General features: G+C 40.2%; 1 protein-coding gene across 1 annotated transcript; it reads left to right on the forward strand.

The window, feature by feature from the left end:
• Window positions 1-12,059: 12,059 nt before the first annotated feature.
• gpr61 (G protein-coupled receptor 61) lies at window positions 12,060-19,184 on the forward strand. The gene is made up of 2 exons (XM_007570900.2): window positions 12,060-12,552; window positions 14,762-19,184. Exon 2 carries the CDS (start codon window positions 14,989-14,991, stop codon window positions 16,402-16,404), a length of 1,416 nt encoding a protein of 471 aa, XP_007570962.1. The 5' UTR covers window positions 12,060-12,552; window positions 14,762-14,988; the 3' UTR covers window positions 16,405-19,184.
• The last annotated feature ends 1,450 nt before the right edge of the window (window positions 19,185-20,634 follow it).

Raw genomic sequence — 20,634 nt, forward strand, 5'->3', positions numbered from 1 at the left:
TAATACCTGTTAATTCCTTCCTGAGGGTGATGATAAAACTGTTGATGCATGTCGGCTGGCCTCAGTGGAGAGAGATAATTCCTAGCTAATGAAGTAAATGGGAAAACAGAATAACCTGCAGTCTTTCCCGCATCAGGCTTGCCCCTGTTCTTGGCCAATAGGACGAAGGTCCCAGGGGAAGGCAGGGATGTGTCTTTAAATAGTCTCTGACTCACAGCTTCATCATTTTGCTTCTTGTGTTGAAAAAAAAAAGAAAAGTGAAATACATTCTGCCACTTAGAAAATGTAGTTGCTAAAATAGGATGCGATTTAACATGGTTTATCCCGTTTGTTTATATTCTGCTGCCAAAAAAAGTGACTTTTCTTTAATCCAGCTTTGTTCAGGTTAATATTTATTCAAAATTTCTGAAGGTCATATATTAAATTTCAATTTCTACCAACATTTTGAGGGTTTTTTTTGTTGTTTTTGTCTGTTTCATCTTAACTTTTGCCTAATTTTATCCCTCTAAGTTAACAGTTTAATTCTCAAGTTAGGTAAATTAATTATATTATGATATATATTAAGAAATTATTAAGATTTTATACCACACCCTATTTCGATTGGCCTAGCTTCTGTTCTCGTGTTGGGCCAATTATGAGATATGAGAGATAATGAGTTCAGATCAAACCAAATAAAATAAAAAAACTGACCTCATGTTGACAGAAATTATTGAACTAACATAATTATTTACATGCAGCTGACTATCATATCAGACAACTCCAATGAAGAACATTTTAAATGAGATGCTTCTTCAACTGAATCTATGAAAAGTACCAAGTTAGCGGCACAGAAAAGTGATTCCCAAAGAGCCCAGAGGGGGCGCTATTCTTCCACATCTGTGCTGTGGAAGAATAGCCACAAGCTATTTAAACTTTAAACAGGATTTCTTCTTGTCACTTTTTCCACTGAAGGCCAAATCTGTGCTACAGATTTTCCCATCTGAGTAGTGGACATCTGCAGCTCCTCCAGAGTTACCAAAGGCGCTTTTGCTACTTCTCTGTAGACACTGAGCTTAAATTACCCACAAGGTGGATTATATCGACTAACTAGGGGAAGGCAATTTCTTTCAGTGGATTTTATTCGATGGTATCAGACAAAAGTGGCATAAATATGAAAGCACAAAAGTCTGTTCAGATTTTTGTTTGTAAAAAGTTTTGAAAACCTTGTATGTTTTTCTTCTGCTTTGCTGTTGTGCTTTGGAAACTCATCCTGAACGAGAAAATGTCTGTTATGTTTGTTAAAAGTCCATCAAACCGGAGAGGACCAGTTGAAGTATTGACCCGAGGCCTGTTTGCTGAGTACTTGGCTTTTTTTTCCTTCCGCCCTTCACGTTTCGCTCGGCAGCGGCTGCGTCTGTGGCCACTAGAAGCACATCAAGCCTCGGTGAAGAGGCTGTCTCTGCAGCTCTCCAGTCAAACGGCAATGATTGAGCTCCAGGGCAGACAGAAAATTGAGTCTGCGTATTAGAGCGCAATGAGGGCAAACAATCCTAAATTTCTCTTTTCTTTTCTTTTTTTTTTTTTGCAGAATAATAAAGAGTCCGTAATGAGAACACAAAGCTGGAGATCAGTTCTTGAAATAATTAAAATTGAAAGGAAGCAGGAAAGTTTTTCTAAAGCAATGGAAATGACTTTCCCCCGCCCAGAAACCTCGCTTTGCTAAATATGGAAACATTACTTTATAATGAGCTTACTTAATAGAGGTTTTCTTTTAAAGGACAGTACTTCTAGAGAGTTGAAGAGCCTGAAGAAATTAACTTACCTGCCCTTCAAATAAAATAAAATATCCACTACAACATGAATATAATCATAGATGACTGGTGGGATGGAGGATTGTGATTTGTTGGTCCTTAAAGAAACAGTGAGGGAGAGCAGCTGGTCTGAAAGTAGAGAAGTGGGGGAGTTGAACAAAATGTCCTTCGGCTTTAAAGGACAAGTGTCCAGTTGCATCATTAGATTGGGGGTGTTTACTGCATGACATTCTTCAACCAGATCCTCACTGTAGATAAAGAGGGACACATGAGGATATTCCTTGTCATCAGAGGCGAAGGAGGCCGAGGCAATTCTCTATTTTTACAAGTGTGTGTGTGTGTGTGTGTGCGTGTGTGCGTGTGTGTGTGTGTGTGTGTGTCAGAGCAACTCGGTGAACACTTCTTCAAACAATGGACCCTCAGATACTTCTAAAATTAAACATCACACTTAAAGCAGTCAGTCAGCCACTCCTTTGTGATTCCTGACAAGAGGTCAGAGGTCTCCTGAGGTCTCCCTGCTTCCTCTGAACTCTGACCTTCACAAAGCCAGCCAAAACAAAAAAAAGAAAAAAAACAACAAAAAAACAACTGCACTCATTGCATAAGGCAAAAGGCTTCATGCATAACAGCACTGCGGCGACTTCGTAAGAGGATTTCAAAAACAGGTTTTAGGCTTTCCCCTGTTTTAATCACTCCAATCTCTTGCCTCTGCCGTGTCAGCATGTGGGCCGTAGGCACCACAGGGAAGCGAACCCAAAAGCTGTTTTTGCAGCAGCCGCAGTAGCAGTAGCAGCAACCCAGGACCCAATTTAAGCTGCGACTTGGCTGTGGCGTTATTACATAATGGCTGCTGGAGTCATCGGGAATGAATGATGAGGGAGCGAAAAAGTCCAGAAATATCAGAAGTGAAATTTCAGTAGTGATGCAGCAAGCCTCAACGATAATGTGTACAGCAACATTTTGTCAAAAATGATTTGTAATGAGTAAAACTCTTTGGGCGTTTACTCTGTAATAGTGAGGAGAAAACATAGTCATGTGAACCTGGCAGTTTTAAGCTAGATGTTTTTTTTTCTGTCTTTGTCCTTAAAACTTTCTGGATAGTAGTAAGTTTTGGTACCTTTTATTATTCTGTCTCTGAGGAGAGAAAATAATAAGCATTTTAGATTGAAAAAATACTCACAGTATTACATTCCAGTCGTCGTTTTTAAACGTATCAGTGATAGTTTCACTGTGTAAACAACCAAATTAATATTTTAGGGTTTTAACCCATTAATAAACACCACCTCTGTAAGTTCCAGCATTTTAATATTTTTGTTCACTTTGTCTCATGAAAGCTTCAGAATAATCTAGACATTCACAATTTGCATCAATCTGTTGTTTAAGTTTTATTTTATCCAACCTCACTGTCACGAAGCCCCTCCAACCTCCACCAAGATATTCAGTGTTATATTTGTTCTGTGTCACCGACTTCCCAGAGTCCAGTCATCCCACACAGCGAAACCAAACCATCACAAGAGGGAGCGTTGCTGTGTTAATTAAACAGAACTGTTTTTAACCAGCGTTGGTCTATAATTGAACAAGCTTGTGGTGAATTTCAGAATTTCAGGGTTTTTTTTTTATGAGACTGTGTCTCTTTTTGCTGATGTTATTAATCCTAAAAAGTAGTCGATCTGAGATGTATGAGCCCCAAACAGAATTTGATTTAAGGAGCTTTATCTATGATTTCATGCTGTGTCTCCATGTCAGTATTCATGTTTGAATCTGACCGTGTTTGGGGCGATTGTGACCCTTTGGGTTGAGTGGTCGCTCTCAGAAACCTGCAGGTTTGGTTCCTTGCCCTACGTGTCAATGTGCCACTCGGAAAGTTGCTTACATTAACTGAATACACTGAAATATGTGCTGCTTGTATCCCACTGTTAACATCTTATGACGTATAACTCAATGAAACTGCTCTATTGTTTGTACCTGGGTCACTAGAGGATGGTGACAACAATTTTTTGAAGAGTTCAAAATTGTTAAAAAAACATTTTTAACCATTTTAAGTGAAGATTCCAGCACTCTTGAGGGCCCCCTGTTGGTTTGGAGGCCTAAAGCAGCTACAAGTTTAGCTTACTCCTTTCTCCTACCGTTTGCACAGCGACCACTTTATTTTGTTCTGCAGGCATGAAATACCAACGACAGGAGGCCGGTGTGAGGAGCTGCACTGTGTGAATGTGACACCAGGTTAATAAAACCAAAAGTAACTCCTAAAAGCAACTCTTTTCTATCTGTTGCTTGAATCAAAACAAAGATATTTGAGTTACCGCTAGGAGATTTTTATTTACATTTGTGCTTTTCTTCAGTGAAATGACTAACCCCTGATGAACTTATACACGCAGCATTTTTCTTCCCCACCATTAATGCTGCATTACAACATTATTGTTTTCTAATCTCTTCCAGAGCTGGAATCTCGTTTGAAAGGCTTTGAGTTAATCCCCTTATTTTACTCTCCAAATATTCAATAGAGCAGAGACAGAGTCACAGAGGGACATAACGGATAAATTAAAAACATTAGTTATGAAATTGTTAAAGTTCCTGTAGTGCTGCTTTAACTACACGGCTAAATCAAACTAAACTTTATAGCTGTGAGAAAAAGAACAATGGAATAAATCACACAAACGAAAAGCAATAACAACCAAGAAGACATCAGGCGTAGTTACAGATTTAATTGTCTAAAAAAAAATATCCTCAATGTGGTGATAGGCTTTTGTCATGATGCATGACAGGTGTTGTTTTTCTTTCAGATTTACCATAGTGCAGACATGAATAGAAAACAGGTGAGCTGAATATTGTTTGCTCATCTATAATGTATTTTGTTGCCTAGCACTGTGAGGAAATGCTGAATGTCCTCAGATGACAGAGTTAAAGGAATATTAGCATTCACTTTCACTTTAAGATGGATGGATGACTGAGCCAGTTTTGTAATCCAAAAAGGCAATGCATGTTGGAATTCCTGCTTTATTTTTGCACCAGCTTGTGGGGGCGAAAACTAAAAGTGATCCCTGACCGTGTTTTAAGTTAAAGTGCATATATCCGCCTATAGGCTCCTGCAGTGAAATCTTCCTGTGCTTCTCTTGTATCACCAGGCCTGTGTGTGCCCAGATTGAAAGCTGCTCGGCTGATTTTCACTTTGTCACCCTGTCTAAATGCTGACAGCTGGCCTGCATTATTAACCATGCAGCATCTGCTTGGATCTCACAATCTCATCTCCCCCCTCCTTCTGCTCCTCCTCCTCCTGCTCCTCTGCACATCCAGCCTGCAGGACACAGCTCTGGTTGGCTCAGATGGGGGGACTGAATACACGTGGCAAGGCTGCAGAGAGAAGGGGGGGGGAAGGACTAAAATGAGGGACCAAACTATACTGCGCTGTTTCTGACTGCAGTCAGTCGTGAGAGATGGTTTTCAGGAGCAGCACATCGAGTCCCGGCCCATTAATAGATCCTCGGAGAAAACTCTGCCAAACTCTACTGAAATGTGTCATGTCACTGTCTTGTCTTTTGCGGACCTCTGGTATTTGGGATGTTCTCATGAATATGGATTTCCATGATAATTTTTATCACCTATTGTCGATTTGCACAGTTAGTAATAGTTTTTTCACCAGCTGTCAAGGCAGAGAGAATGGATTGTGAAGAGTGGGAGTGTGGTATTTACACTCAACACACGACTCTTTATTTCATCAATAACTGCGTAGCAGATTAGTCGCTTCTGAACTAACTGTATTTAACAGTTTGCTTCACGTCACTTTCAACAGTCATTTATTCTGTTTTCATCTAATATAAAAACGACAAGCAGGGGAATCGTGTTACTACGGACAAATTGAAATTAAGATTTGTTTTTAGCAACAACAAAAAAAAAAAGTTATTCAGTCGAGCCTTGTTCACTCCAATCTAATTGTGAATTATGATTGTGGAGGAGCCAAATGTAGCCAGGAGACTTTAATTAAACCAGAACAGACCAAACTTGCGTGATGTGACACGAAAATTCGTGACTCGAGCAGACAAGGCGAAACTGGGACAAACAAACTTGGGGATACATAAATGAGTGAGTGCTGGGCGGTTTAGCAATCGGGTCTTGTACAGATATCTGACCGTTTCCAGGTTCTGGGATTAGCATGCTCTTGAAGATGCAGCAGTGGAGCTGGATTGGTGCACCGCATCCCTTCATGTGCCACTTTGGCCAGAGGCTGCGGTTCTTGTGCTTCACTGACGCACCACCTCTGTTGTAGATTTCAAAAGGCTTCAACTTTGCAACTCCAGATAGCAAAGTTATACAAGGAGGCATCCATCTTCTTCTTGTGGTTTTCCCAAAATGCCCAAACAGGGCACTTGAAAAAAAAAAAAAAACTATAGAGGAGTAATTTATTTGATATTTTACTTTTTATATAATTGAAACTCTACAATATAGACAAGATGAAGTAATATACATGATCTCAACCACTGTTCAAATACATATGTTTAAATATGTCTTCAAAAGTATTTTTTAATATTTTCATTGACCGTTTTAAATGCAGCTCTGACCTTTAATGTGATAAATATAGAAACAAAGCCGGGCTGCGAGAGAACAAAGAGAGGTTTCCGTGCTAATGTAACCTGACTGGAAGTAGTTGATTACGGTGTACAAGCTCAAACTAATTAGCAACAATTTTAAAAAAAATGTTGCATAAAACAAGATTGCTAGGGATAGGTCTGTAGCAGATTAGAGTGCCTTTAATGAAAAATAAAAATAATTTTTTGTTTAAATATAAATATGAGCTAAGGTAAGTCACACTGCAGTCAACATATTTGGCAAAGACTTTTTAACCTAAGCATGAACTGTCACATCTACTTAGATGTCAAATGTCTGAATTCCTATTGGAAAAAAACTCAAAAATTACAATAAACCAAAAAAAAAAATGTAGAGGTACAAGATAGTTAAAAAAGATTATATGAGACACTCTGACCTTCCAAAAGTGACCAAAACCAAAAAACTACCCTGGAGTTTTCTTTTTTTTTTAAATCAGCAAAATAGAGCTCCATTCAGTAGATTTATTTATTTCTTATAGACTTTTTGAATCAGTAAACTACCAATGTTCCAAGCAGAGCCCTCCCTAACACGTGCAGGTCAAATCTGCAAAGTCTGGACTCGATCATGATGTTGAAGTATTTTCAGCTTTTGATTCACTGACAATTTGACAACATTGTGAGCACGGATGGGAAAGAGTGCATCTAGTAGCTGCAGTGACTGAAAAGATGTGACGTGCTGGTGGCAGTCTTGTTTCTGCCACCTGTCTGCAAGCCGTCGGCTCAGACAAGTTTCTAAAAACCTACCTCATCAGCCAATTTAGTTATTGGTCATATTAACTAAATCTACTGACTTTGACCAATTTTTTTTTTACTGTCTGACTGAAACTGTGACATTAGTTTATAAACTGGTGCAAATGAGCTGAATTGGCCAGAACAGTGTCACAGTACAAATGGATAGTTGCACTATTCACTGATCTTCAGACCTCCAGTGCCATGGGATTACGGATTATCTGCTCCAAGAAACATAAAACCGCTTAAAGGATTTTTAATTTTTTTTTCTCCCTCCCTGCATTTTTGATTTGGAAGTTGCAGAAAAAAATGTTTTGTGTAAAAAATGTTGAAGATGAGACGTTACAGAGATGAGAGGATTGTAAATGTTTTTGCACCATTTAATGCGTTGTGCTGTATCTTTCTCTGTGCAATTCCAAGCAATTATTCCTTTTAACTCAGGAATGTCGTGTTTATAGTTAAGCAAAAATCACCTGAAGGCCGCTTATGACTCAATCAAAAACCGCTCCTCTCTCTGCTCCTCCACAAAAATGCCATCAATAATCAAATTGTTCTCTTCAAGGACATCATCACATCTAAAGATACTTTACTTCTGAAGAGGAAAACTTTTGTTTTGTATGTAATTCATGTTTTTTTATATATATATAAATTAACAGATGAATCAGTGATGTTGTGGAACATCACTCACCGTCAGAGAGTCACAGACATTACTGCACAGGAGTTGAAGAAGAGCATCTGACTACTAAATATAGCGTCCTCAATTGTTTAATTAATAAACAAAAGAAACACAGCAAATCTCAAACTACTGCAACAATAAAGAGCCAATTAAAAATGAAATATAATCTTTGTGTTTTTTACAGTAGACTTTTTCCCTCCTTACTGCTGTGTTATTCCGCCTCCCTGGGCAGACGGCGGTGTTGGACATTGGTACTCATCAGTGACTCAGAGCGCGCAGGATGTCAGCGCCAACCTGGACTCAGCAGAGAGTGCTAATTGTGTCTATTTGGACAGCAGCGCCTGACTCTGCGAAATGAAGCAGCACAAGCCCGCTACTGTTGCTGGACAGCATATTTCCTGGCTGTTTACGCAGAACAGGTTGTCCAAGAGCTCCCAGCAAGCTTTCGCATTGTATCCGGACTATCTGTTTAGGAAATTCATCAAACAACTTTCTCTTTTTTTCCCCCCCTGCTGTATCTGCTACTATTCCACCAAACAAATGAAGCAATTTTGAAGACTGCTTGAAAGACTGATGGCAATACGTTGGGGTGGGATTTTCTGCCGATTCTAAAGTTCAAACAAATGGTGAGACGTTGAGGACAACCTACAAACATTCGACCCCTGCTGCTGCTGTTTGTAGTTTAATTTAAACTTTTCACCACGTTGGGATTTTATGCACAAGAAAAGGTGGATGTTTTTCTAAATATTTTTCAAGTAAAGCGTGGAACACATTAACAGTCAGCCTCCTTTACAATGATTTTCTTGAAAAGAGTCCAGTGTAAGCAGAAGCCTGCATATATCACATTACTTGTAAATAGGGTCGATCTCATCTCAGTGTAAATACAGCGAGAGAACATCAGCGAACAAACAACGTCATGGGAACCGAGGGTCAGAGCAGAAAGGTCAGGCATAAAGCTGTGGGAAACCTTAATGCAGGGCTGGGTTAATAAACAATAACCCTGTGTTAGACCATCCCACAGATGATGAGAGCATGGTGAAGACGCACCAATGAAAGATTTAGTCAAAGAAGCAACTCTGGAGGTGCTGCAGTAATCCCAACTCAGGTGGGAAAATCAGTTTACAAATCTTGACTCTTTCTAGAGGAGGAACAGCAAATCAGGTCAGAGTTGATAGGAGAAATGTTTATTTGTAGAGAAAAAAAATGTAATGCCTGTGCCTAATTCAATAATGTTCTTCTTGAGGCCTTTTCAGATTTGGATTTGTTAACAATTTAAAAGTTGTGTATCGTTTTCCGTCTACCTCTTGAATGTGAGCTATCTTGAATGTGGTCTGTCACATGAAATCACAATGACACACATTGAAGTATGTAGTTGAAATGTGATAACGTGGAAAAACAGCACGATGCACAGAGTTGTTCTGAAAATGTAACATTTTCATGTGCACAACCTCCCTCATTTACTAGGAAGGGATTTCTGGTTCTTAGGATTCAACATGAGGAAAGAAATAAATACCAATATATAATGGTATCTATATATAAATACCATTTCAAGTAATTTTTCATTCCCACTGGTTTAGTTTTAAAATGAATGAAACTTCAGGCTTGGTTTTTACTCAAGGGAGAAAATGAAACCTTTCTAAAGTCATCCAGCTTTGTTTAAACTGATTCAAATGGACTTTGCAGAACAATTTAGTGTGTGACGTAAGCCGAGTCGTAAGCTGGCCTAAATACACTCAGACAGAGACTAAAGGAACCGCATCATTCTTATTTCTCCTTTTGCATCTCAAAGTCCAGAAATTCACCTTATTTTCCAGCATCATAAAAGGCCAAATAAAAATAATAAAATCTGTAAAACTTGCATGTTGGTGACATGGCTAAGCATGCATTGAGGCAGGTGATAGCCAATGAAATGTCTGCTCTACAAGCATGAATCATATCTTTGCTTCTGTGCGGCGGAGATGATAAAACATTTGCATGGATTTCCAGATATGACTTGTTAAATGTGAGAGCTCCCCCTACTGGTAGCATCTGAGCCGGTGGCGGTGCAGCAGTCACATGAGATCAGTAGCAGTAATTGAACTTTAATGAGCCCACCTGTGTTTAGTTAAGCACGGGGGAGCAGGACAAACACAGACACAACAGTCAGAAGACACAACGAGCGCCTCTTCAAGTGGCTGCTGATGCATGCTGGGTAGTGAGGCCGTTTGCCCCGAGGTTCACGCTGCGGTGGGGAGCAGGGGCCACACAGGGAAGCTAAAGTTGGTGTTGCTATGGAGACCATTGTGTTTTCCTCCCTTGTGATTGGTGCTGCTGGCATGACCAAGGATCTGCTATTTCCGTCATGATTCAACACCTCGGACACGAGCGCGGTCACAGGATGCGCACGCACACATCAACACACACAAAGAGGCCGCTGTGCTCACTTCCCAGCTTGAAAATACCTCGGATTAACATACAACAAACTTGTCATTTGTTAAAATCGACTTAAGCACTTCAGTTTCTTCTAACATTAAGAAGCTAAATTCAGTAAGCATACAAAACCTAATGCTGTTTTTCTTTCTATCGAAATCCCAGGCTAGTTTTTTTTTTAGCAGGCCCTTATCGGGTAGCCTTCAGGAGACAAACAAGGCGGTAATTGGATCAATAAATTAATATGCTTTTAAATGACCAATTGATTTATTAGAGGGAAAAAAAGTAATGACTCGTGAACTCATCTGGGTTTATGGAGCTCCGAGATGAATCCATCAGGAAGATGGATTCAGGCGTGAAGAGAAGACGTGACGGAAAATCCTGTCCATGTAAATCCTCATTTCACAGCCTAACAGTAAAGTACAGTAACATAAATGGATGAAAGGAGCTGACAGACACAACAGCCTTTTACATAAAAATATATGCAAAAAGTGCTGAAAACAGACCATCATAAATCCTTTATTTGCGTCATGACAGATGTACTGTACACTACATACCTCTTAGAGATTTCCTGATTTTCCACATATATACAATTTAAATGGTGCGAAGCATCAATAAGGTCAAAGTCATCCAGAGTAAAAAGTCTGACTAACACACTGGTAATTCTGCTTTTCTTTAAAACTCTCAGTGTGAGGTTATGCCTACCAAAGTAAAATTTAAATTTATTTTAAAGGGATGATATTATATATATTTTCCAGACATAGTGCCACTTTATAAAACATAGCTTTAATTTTCATTTTTAATTTGTTAAGAAAAAAAAATATCCAAATGTGAAAAAGTAAAACTAAGCATTTGGAATAACCGATTCCTTCACATCGCTGCTGAATAATTTTGTCCAGATCTTCTTTGCCCAGTTTCTTTTATTGAGCCACACTTGACAACTAAGCATGAACTGCCTGTGTGAGGTCACGCCACAACATCTCAGTCAGATTAAAGTCTGTTCTCTGACTTCTATTACCTTCATTTTGTATGTTTTTTTTTTTGTTTTTTGTTTTTTTAGTCATTTAAAGGAGTATTTTCCTGGTGTGCATTGAATGACTCAAAAAACACAAATCAGGAGGGAAGCGAATAATTTAACAGAGATAATTTTAACTAAATATAAAAAATGGCTAAGTGAAATGAGAACTGACCGTAAATAAATAAAAAACAACTAGACAAGATTAATCTAGATAAAATCAATGGAGGCAGAAACAAACATTTGCAGAACACAAATTAAGAAACTGATTAAGATGTTAAGAGTAATAAAAAAAAAAAATCAAGTCCAGGATCCTGGCACATTTTCATTTCATTGTATTAGCCCCACGTCTCGGTATTAAAATGTTTATTTATTAGTCTGGAGTAACGTTATAATCTCTAATACTGTAATTTCATTGCCTGGAAGTGGAAAATCATCATAGGTAACTGAAAATAAGGCTTGAAAATATAAATCTGTGTAATTAATCTGTATCACGTATTGTACTTAGTAAATTGAGTTACTGAAATAAATGAGCTTTTCATAAATATTCTGATTTATTGAACATGACTGTAGGTTTAACAGGGGACCAGGTTGGTTTCCGTGGCTTTACCACCCGAATATATACAACCATCACTGGAAAACTGCAGAAACTCTTGGAGAGTAAGATGTCTCCTCATATCAATAATTGGTGACGGATGTAAAAAAATGAATAAATAAATAAACACGGTTCCTCAGGGCAACAGTGATCTGGACTGATCTGTGGTACGGTGACCAGAAGGAGTGAAAAGCAGGGAAATGTCTTTCTGTGTCCAGAGGCACTAAGACCCAGTGGAGAACAGGGGAACCTGCCTGCCCACCGCTGCCTGCACAGCTCTGCAGTCGGTCTGGACGACACCAAGAGTCTCTCTGTGTGTGTGTGAAAGTGTGTGAGGTGGGGGAGCATGTCCACCCATTTGGGCATCATTAATTCCTGCTCCTGTTCTTGCCTCTGGATCACCTTGATGTTCAGAGAGAGGCAAAGATAAAACTGAGAGGCTGAAGGTGTGTGAGGGTGTGTGTGTGTGTGTGTGTGTGACTGAATAACATGAAAGCATGCGACCGGTCTGAGGCATGGCAAATTGAAACGGCCCAGGTGAGGAGGAGACTCAGCACTCTCCTCCTCCCCCTCCTCTTCCTCCTCGCTCCTTTCCTCCCCTCCCTCCCCTCCTCCCTCCCTGTGACGTGGTGTGTATCAGTGTTTGCTGTGTGTGTGGGTGAGAAAGCGAAACAGGTCAGCAGTGCCTCAACAGACTGGGAACCTTCACAGGAGGAAGCAGCCCTCTGCAGACTCAGGTATGTCACTGACTATTCATCACACACGCACACACACGCACACACACATCTCCAGAAGGTGGGTTGAAGGTAGAATGAATGACTCATGAGGCAGGATGATGTTCCACCACATCTCTGCTTCTTCGTGTAAAACAATAAACTACGGATGCAAACACCTCGTTTTCCACACCATGTCACTACTGCTGCTTGTGTGTCGCTGCAGGAAAGTCAGGGAGACGTGAAGCGAGAGGTTCGGTTGAACAACAGCTTACTTTTTTCTGCTTGCAGCAAACAGTGTCATGTGCATATGATAGGGTCATATGTTTCCAAGTCAGCAGTCCGAGGGACTCAGCACAGCCTTGGATTGTAGCTTTGTATGAATTTTTTTCCAGCGTGTGAGTCCAAGTTTGAACTTAAATTGCACTGCTGTTGCTGATTTGATTGCATTAACTGTGCTAAAGTGCGCTAAATGTTTCCTTCCCACAATAAATAGTTCTGTTTGTGTGGTTTGTGTCTCATAAAATGGATCTTTTAAAAACTCCTGTGCTTTTCAGATTATACTTAACTCAATGAGACCTTCTTATAAACTAGGCTGCTTCTCTGCACAACAAAGTGATGATAATGTTTGGCTTTGATGTAGGTATGAATGGAGCAGTCTGAGATTTTCATGGTCTTTAGTAAAATGCTCACAATTTGAAATGATTAACAAAAGAAATAAAATTTATAAAACTTGGCCATTCTCCTTTTTATGGAGTACCGCTGGGACTAAAGAAAGCTTATATTAGAGGGTTACCTAGTTAAGCTATCTGCTGTGGTAGCCAGACTGCAGTCATTTTTGTAGTTGGGTTTTGTAGTGGAGCTTCTTTAGTTTCCACCCCAGGACTTTCTGTGGTGGAAACTGGTTATTTTTTCAATTGGTAATTTATCAGAACAGCCCAATTTGTCTTTGTTGTCACCAAGGAAAAAAAGCATAGAGGCCTTTTTTTCAGCTAGTTGAAGCACCAGGTGGTGGAGAGACAGCCATGTGTCACGATATGGTCCGTACAATCCAATAAAACTGCATTCACTTTGGGAGTTTCGCTAACATCTCTTTAAGCTGTAGCAATGATAAGGTCAACGTGCAACTTTCCAAGACCTTGGTGTACCTCAGCTCCCGCCCACTTTAAAGTAACAATCCACAGTCGCCGCTCCATCACAGGAAGTTTAAATAAGTGACTCGATCCCCTTGACCTGTTAAGAAAAGACCACCCACTGTCTTACGCCCGCACCTGTCAGGTGATGGCTGCGCCTGTTGTGTGTATATGTGGGCAGGAAAAGACGAGTAGCCCTGCAGGGGACGAGGCCTGTGACACCTCTGAAGTGGAAAACTTGCACCTGCAGGTGAGCAGCATATGGAAATGTACCAAAGCGTCGGTGCTCATTCCTAAGCTTTAACACTGTGTGAGGTTGCGTCCAGGTGAGGTTGTGACAGTAAACACTGCCTACTCGACTGGCAAACACTGACACAGGCTGCTGAGGGTGACCCACCACCATACGCACGAGGCCTGTTTGATTTCATAAGAGAATTGTCTGTAAAGTTTTCTGGCGTTTTCCTAATGGCAGGAAGAGACATGTCAGGATTTTTGCGATATGAAAAGCACTCATCGATCTCCTCTTCACATCACTTAAGACAGCAGGGAACTCTGCAATGCTGAGTTTTGCAGTTTATTTGCACATCCGTAATTTCTTCTCCGCTCTCTTAATGTGGACATATGGTTCAACCCTTTGCTTTTAGCTTCTCCTTGGGGACTTGCTGCCCTGAAAACACACATCTGAGGATGCAGATGTCAAAATATCCAATAAATTATGGCCTTGGTTGTAAATAAGTGCAACCGGCATCGAGATGAATAACTTTCAAGAGACAGAAAAGGTTTGGGCCAACACAGGGCAATGAATTTAGAGGGGGAAAAATAACTATTTTGCACAACTTAAAGCTTCAAAATGATTAACTCTACAGCATTTTACAAATGGTTTTGCACTTCTGCAATGATTGTTAAATAAGAATGGACAGGTTGGAGTTTGATGCTAAAAGGATTTGTGCAAAATGCTGCACATCTTACAAACGTGATACACAACCAGTTTTAATGCCTGGCATCATTCATTGAAGCACACTCCCCAAAAGACAGATTAATTTCAAGTCTCTAAAGTCCATTTGAAGAAGTAAATGACTTAGTGACTCTTTTTCTTTCAGGTCTTTGCTGAGAGGGATAGTCAAGAGAGGACTCCTTCATTTACAAGATCGTCTACGTCAAGGTGAAGACTCGAATCATCGTCTGCCAACCTCCAAACTCAAATCCCCCTCTAGTTACTATGACCAACACCAAAGGCTGAACTTCTCAGATGCCCCCTTTGACAGAGGAGGATGGGTGATGGACCCGTGAAATTCAGCAAACTCCCTCCTCTTCATTCCATCCTCTCATGGAGCATACCATCAGACCACGGCCCTCTTGGAACAACGCGTCCTCTGCCTCCGCATTCCTAAACTCTTTTCAGCCAAATGTCTCCAACATAACCAGACAAATTGGGAGTACCGATAATGGGATAGATCTGAATCAGACCTTGGGGCTGTGCGCTATGCTTGTCATGGACATCCTAGCGGTGGTGGGGAACTTGGCTGTGATGATCGTCATCACTAAAACGCCGCAGCTGAGGAAGTTTGCCTTTGTGTTCCACCTCTGTCTGGTGGACCTGCTGGCGGCACTGCTGGTGATGCCGCTGGGGATGCTGTCAGACCGGATTCTGGAGGACGAGGCCCTGTGTCGAAGCTACCTCTGCCTGAGTGTGTGTCTAGTGAGCGCCGCCATCCTCACCATCTGTGCCATCAACGTGGAGCGGTACTACTACATCGTCTACCCCATGCGTCACGAGGTGAAGATGACGGTCGGGGTGGTGGTAGCGGTGCTAGTTGGGATCTGGATTAAAGCTCTCGTCATGTCCATGCTGCCCCTGCTAGGATATCTGTTTCAGGGTTCCCCGACTGTGGGGGCTCCTGAAGTCCTCGTTCCCAGTCAGAGACACTGCTCCCTCCACTGGACAGGAGGCAGGTCCACACGTATAGTTTTCATGGTTTTCTTTACTGTAATCTATTTTCTGTGCCCCATGCTGATCATTTTGGTGGTCTACTGCAATATGTTTAAGGTGGCCCGAGTGGCATCCATGCACCGTGGTCCCAACCCCACCTGGGTGGACACGTCGAGGCAACGCTCTGACTCTGTCAGCAGCCACTCCACCATGGCAGCAAGCCTTGGCGGCACCGGAGCGCGTACAACTCCTCAAAGGACCTTCAGCGGCGGGAAGGCCGCAGCAGTTTTGGTGGCAGTCGGCGGTCAGTTCTTCTGCTGCTGGCTGCCATATTTCTCCTTCCACCTCTACTCGGCGGTCATTTCCACTGCGCCGGCCTCGCTGACCCAACTGGAGGGCGTGGTCACATGGATCGGCTATTTCTGCTTCACCTCCAACCCCTTTTTCTATGGCTGCTTGAACCGTCAGATCCGAGAGGAGCTGGGCCGCCACCTGGCTTGCATCTTCAAGCGGGCCGGGCCCGTAGAGGGGGAGCAGCTGCCGAGCCGCGAAGCCTCCATTGAGGAGAACTTTTTACAGTTTCTCCAGGGCACTGGATGCAATCTGGAGCCCTGCAACTCTCACAGCAGAGCGAGCCCGGAGGAGGCAGGAACTGAAGGTCTTCAAGAATCAGCTGTTGAGCAGAACACGCCAGCTGACTTCCCCATCCCAGGGCAGATCCTTGAGGAAACCGCAGAGTTCATACAGCAGCAACAGCTGAACAATGAGCTTTGTGTGTCAGAGAACTGCTGCAAGACTGTGCCAGAGATATAACTGCCTCATGTACTGTTTCTTCCACCATCTAATAACCCAATGAACATGTTCAGTTTTATTCATAGTGTTTCTTATTCATGCTGCAACATTTTTTTTTCCCAAGTGACAGATCAAGCACACTGCAAAAATGTGTTCTAGAGTCGGGCTTTGGGTCAGAACCCAACGAACCCTTGAAGAATTCCAGTTTTGCGCATCACTGGCTGCCCTGTTAAATGTTTTTGGGAGTCTTATTGTGTCATGCTGTTTTTGCTTTGCGTCACATAACACTTGATGTTTTGGTTACAGTTCAAGTGACGTGACGAACTTTATATAAACATGAAGAGGCTCTGAGACAATGCAAGAACATAAATCAGGGATAGAGTAGTTTTAAGTGCTGAATGACTTCTTTAATATTCTCCACAAAATGTATTTATTTATTAGGTGTTCAACATCTTTCAGCACTTTTCATAAAAACAAAGTGGATTTGTATATCTGGGTTTTTTTTAATTTTTATTTTATTTAAATGTTTTGATTTCAGAACAAACGAGAACCTCTTTTACAATTAATCCCAATTGATTCAGACATAAATATCGATAAATCTTCTAAACTGGTGGTTTTCAAGTTGTTTTTTTAACAAGTATCACCTTGGTAAGTAATACCTTCTTTAAAGTACCGCGCCATACCATCAACACACTGCATGTGGAAATAGAAATCCATCAGCTTCACTGAAGGAAGAGGCTTAAATACAAGCTCCGTTTTTACAAAGACATTGAATTTTTCCAGTTTGAAGAAAAAGTCAACAAAGAGGTTCATATGAATCATAATTTTAAGAGAGAAAGCAGGAGGTTTCTGATCTGAATTTATTGTGATACACGCAGTAAAAAAAATAGTGCTGAATAGCCCCTTTTGAAGAACTTGTTGCTGCAGTCTTTGCACAAAATGTAGAGAAAAAACACTGTCATTAGCTTGTTAGCTAATTAGGCTAACTAAGCACATCAGTTAGCAAATCCAACTAGTTTTCGATTTGATTTCTAACATGGTTCAGTCATCCTTAGACCGAATTTTTGACTTTGGGTGTGAATGGAGTAAAACATATTTAGTCTGATTGTCTTGGGTTTACTATCGTCTGCTGAATCAGTCAGTTTGCTTGTTCTCACTTTGCAAATTATAGTAAAAACAACAAAAAAAGTATCGCTAAATGCAGCCCAAGAACCGCAAATCAAAAGTCAAAAGTCATGGATTTAAACTAATTAAGAAAAAATAACCACTAAAACGTACAGAAAATAGTGCTTAAAAAACTGCCGGCTTGAAGAAAGACATTTTCTACTTTTACAAAAGATTTTAAGTTATTGCGTTGAATCATCTGTTTTCACCATGCGCTTATTCTCTGTTTTCACTTCAAACCACCAAGGAAATAAAGGCTACAATACTCCAAAGGCTTTAAAGAAAAACAATGGGTTGAAGTAACGTTAACTTTTATTGTGCTGAACAGGATTGTTTCGCAGCTTTTGCTGCGGCTGGTATTTATAATAAACAGGCTGACAGTGTATTTTTAGCCATTTTCCAGAATGTTATTATCATGTTTATCTGTTCTTAGTCTTGTGATTATCACCTCCTCACCAAAATGGGAGACTCGTGATTTCAGCCCTTCCACTCAAAGACAAACGTTGTGGATGGTTTAGTTTGTTCATCAGCAGCGGCGGCGTGGTGCAAAAAAGGGGTTTTGGGCTCTGTCGGAAAACAGCAGCCCCTTGCCATGTTAGAAAAGCTGCAGGAACGAAACGTGGCGCTCATTGCACCCAGTGATGTCTGCGCTGTTTACAGGTAAACACCAGAGCGGTGTGAGCACTCCCGTGTTTGTGCAATAAACAACCAGGCTTGTTGTGGCTACACACAGCACAGAGGTGTGACAACGCTCGCACACATGGAAAGCTTTGCCTTTGGCCTCGTTTAGCAACAAAACGAAGACAGTGGAGACACTTTCCCTGTTCCCAGGCGGAAAGCCAGACGGTTTGTTCAAGTCACACTAGTGGTGACCGACGTCGCGAAGACGACAGATTGGCTAACCTTTAAAGAAAAGGCACCTTTTGTGCTGTTTTCGTCTATTTTGGACTCGTCTCGTCCGGGAGAGTTGGCGCGATCACAAGACTCTGAACACAAGGCAAACAGCCAAACCAAAAAAAAAAATAAATAAATAAATAAATGTCTTATTGTCAGGGGGAACACGTAACACTCTTAATTTCCTTACTGTTTGACTTTGTTGCAGACATGTTTTTTGTTGTTGTTGTTTGTTTTAAAATGTTTATTTTTAATAAAAATAAAATAATTAAATTTGCTGAGTCAAAGCCACAGAGCATCATTGAACATTATAAAAGAGGACTCAGTGGCACGGTCTTTGTGTGTTAATTTATTATCAGCACTTATTAAACTGTTGTCTTTTAGTTACAAGATCATATAAATGCCTTGATTTTTAACACCAGCGTTTAACAACATCAGCAAAACTGCTCTGACCAGTCTGATAAAATGCTTTCAACTCTCTTCCTGCCAAACATCTGTCTCTTCCGAAGAAGAAGAAAAAGAAGAAGAAAAAGGAGAAGAAGAAGAAGCTTGCTGAGCTGGTGGAAGGTGGACAGTTTATTTACTTTTTAACTGCAGTGTTGTCCTCCGTATCACACCAAAAAGATGGATGTGTTCATTTTTCTTTGTGCATCTCTTTTTTGTACCTGAACTGAAAAGACTGTTATTCCTCGTGTGTATTCTCCATCTGCAGAACTCATTAAAGACAACAGAAATTATTTTAACTCATGTGTTGCCCTTGTTGTTATGTTTAGATCCATAACTTCCAGGAGTTCAGTTAGGTTATTAAAATGATAAATGCAAAGAGACATTTAGAAAAAGGTCAACATCATTTCTATAAACATGACTTCACATATTTTATTTCTAGTACATTATTTCTGAGGGTTTCTGATAGTTTCCCTGCAGACTTCTGCACCTTTTTTTTTTTGCTTATTTTTGTTAAGTTATGATATATTTTTTAAAAACTTTGATTAAAATGGCAAAACTGGATATGTGAAAGACAAAAGAAGCTTCAGTCTTTAGCTGAGCAGCATCTGAAAGTCAAGTTTTTAAGTCATGAGGGGGAAGCAGGCAACAATCTGACACAATTTTTTATTTTTGCTCCAAGTTTTCAACCATTAAATCTTTGTGGGTCACTTTTTTCTTTTTATGTATATAAAACTATCATCTCCAGTATTTTTCATAAACATCACAAAAAAAAACAAAAAAAAATCAAAACAAAATGTGTCTTTTAGAATCAACTCTGGATGCCAAGCTCAAGGTTTATTTTGTAACCGATACAATTTCAAGTCATTTAGGATATTTTAAATATGCTATTAATTCCCGAATGAGCCCATTTTCCACAAATAATTCAGAGTTATGTTCCACAGAAAAAAATAGCAAACAGGTGAATCCACAAATACTAAATCACAAAAAGGTGGATGTTCATTATAATTGTCTTAAACACAGAGGTTTGCGCTTGCTGCAGCACTTTGGACCAGCTGAAAGCATTCAAGTGCGACTTCCTCATAGAAATGTCAAGTTTAGCTATCCTTATGCTTTTTTGATGTAACTATCATAATTATCATAAATATTATTATTAGTTCTTAATGTATTCTCAATTTATTGTACATTGTTGCTGCTTTCTACACATATAGTACATTTTTTAAACATCCACAATCAGTTTAAGATTGTTGAAATCTGAATTTATTATTTTTAATAATCATATCCTCCTGACTGCAGTAGTTCATTTTTTGTCCTCTGTAGAGGACATTTCTATCTCCCACCTCACAATATCTCCCACCCCCTCCATTCTACTGAATGGTATCTGTCCTCTCCAGATACCAAAAGATACCAAAAGGGGTGGGATACCTTTTGGTATCCCACCCCTTTTGGTATCTGGAGAGGACATTTAGGGCTTTTCAATGATACCACATGTGAAGGGGTGGGACTTTTGTACGTACCTTTTTCTAATTCATAAAAATGGTGTTCATCAGTAATAACACATTTTATGGGCAGAGACAAAGTAAGTGCATAAAACCTTTTATTACCTTACAAAGAATGTGGGATTTTAAAAAATGGTGATTGGACAATATTTTTTTTCCTGGTAGTCAGGATTATAGTATTATTTTTCCTGTATTGTAAGCTTTCCCTGGGTCTCTTTTTGTAATTTCTTTCTGTAACCTGTTGTTGATA

Source organism: Poecilia formosa, unplaced genomic scaffold, assembly GCF_000485575.1.
Source record: "Poecilia formosa unplaced genomic scaffold, Poecilia_formosa-5.1.2 Scaffold270, whole genome shotgun sequence".
Lineage (NCBI taxonomy): Eukaryota > Metazoa > Chordata > Actinopteri > Cyprinodontiformes > Poeciliidae > Poecilia > Poecilia formosa.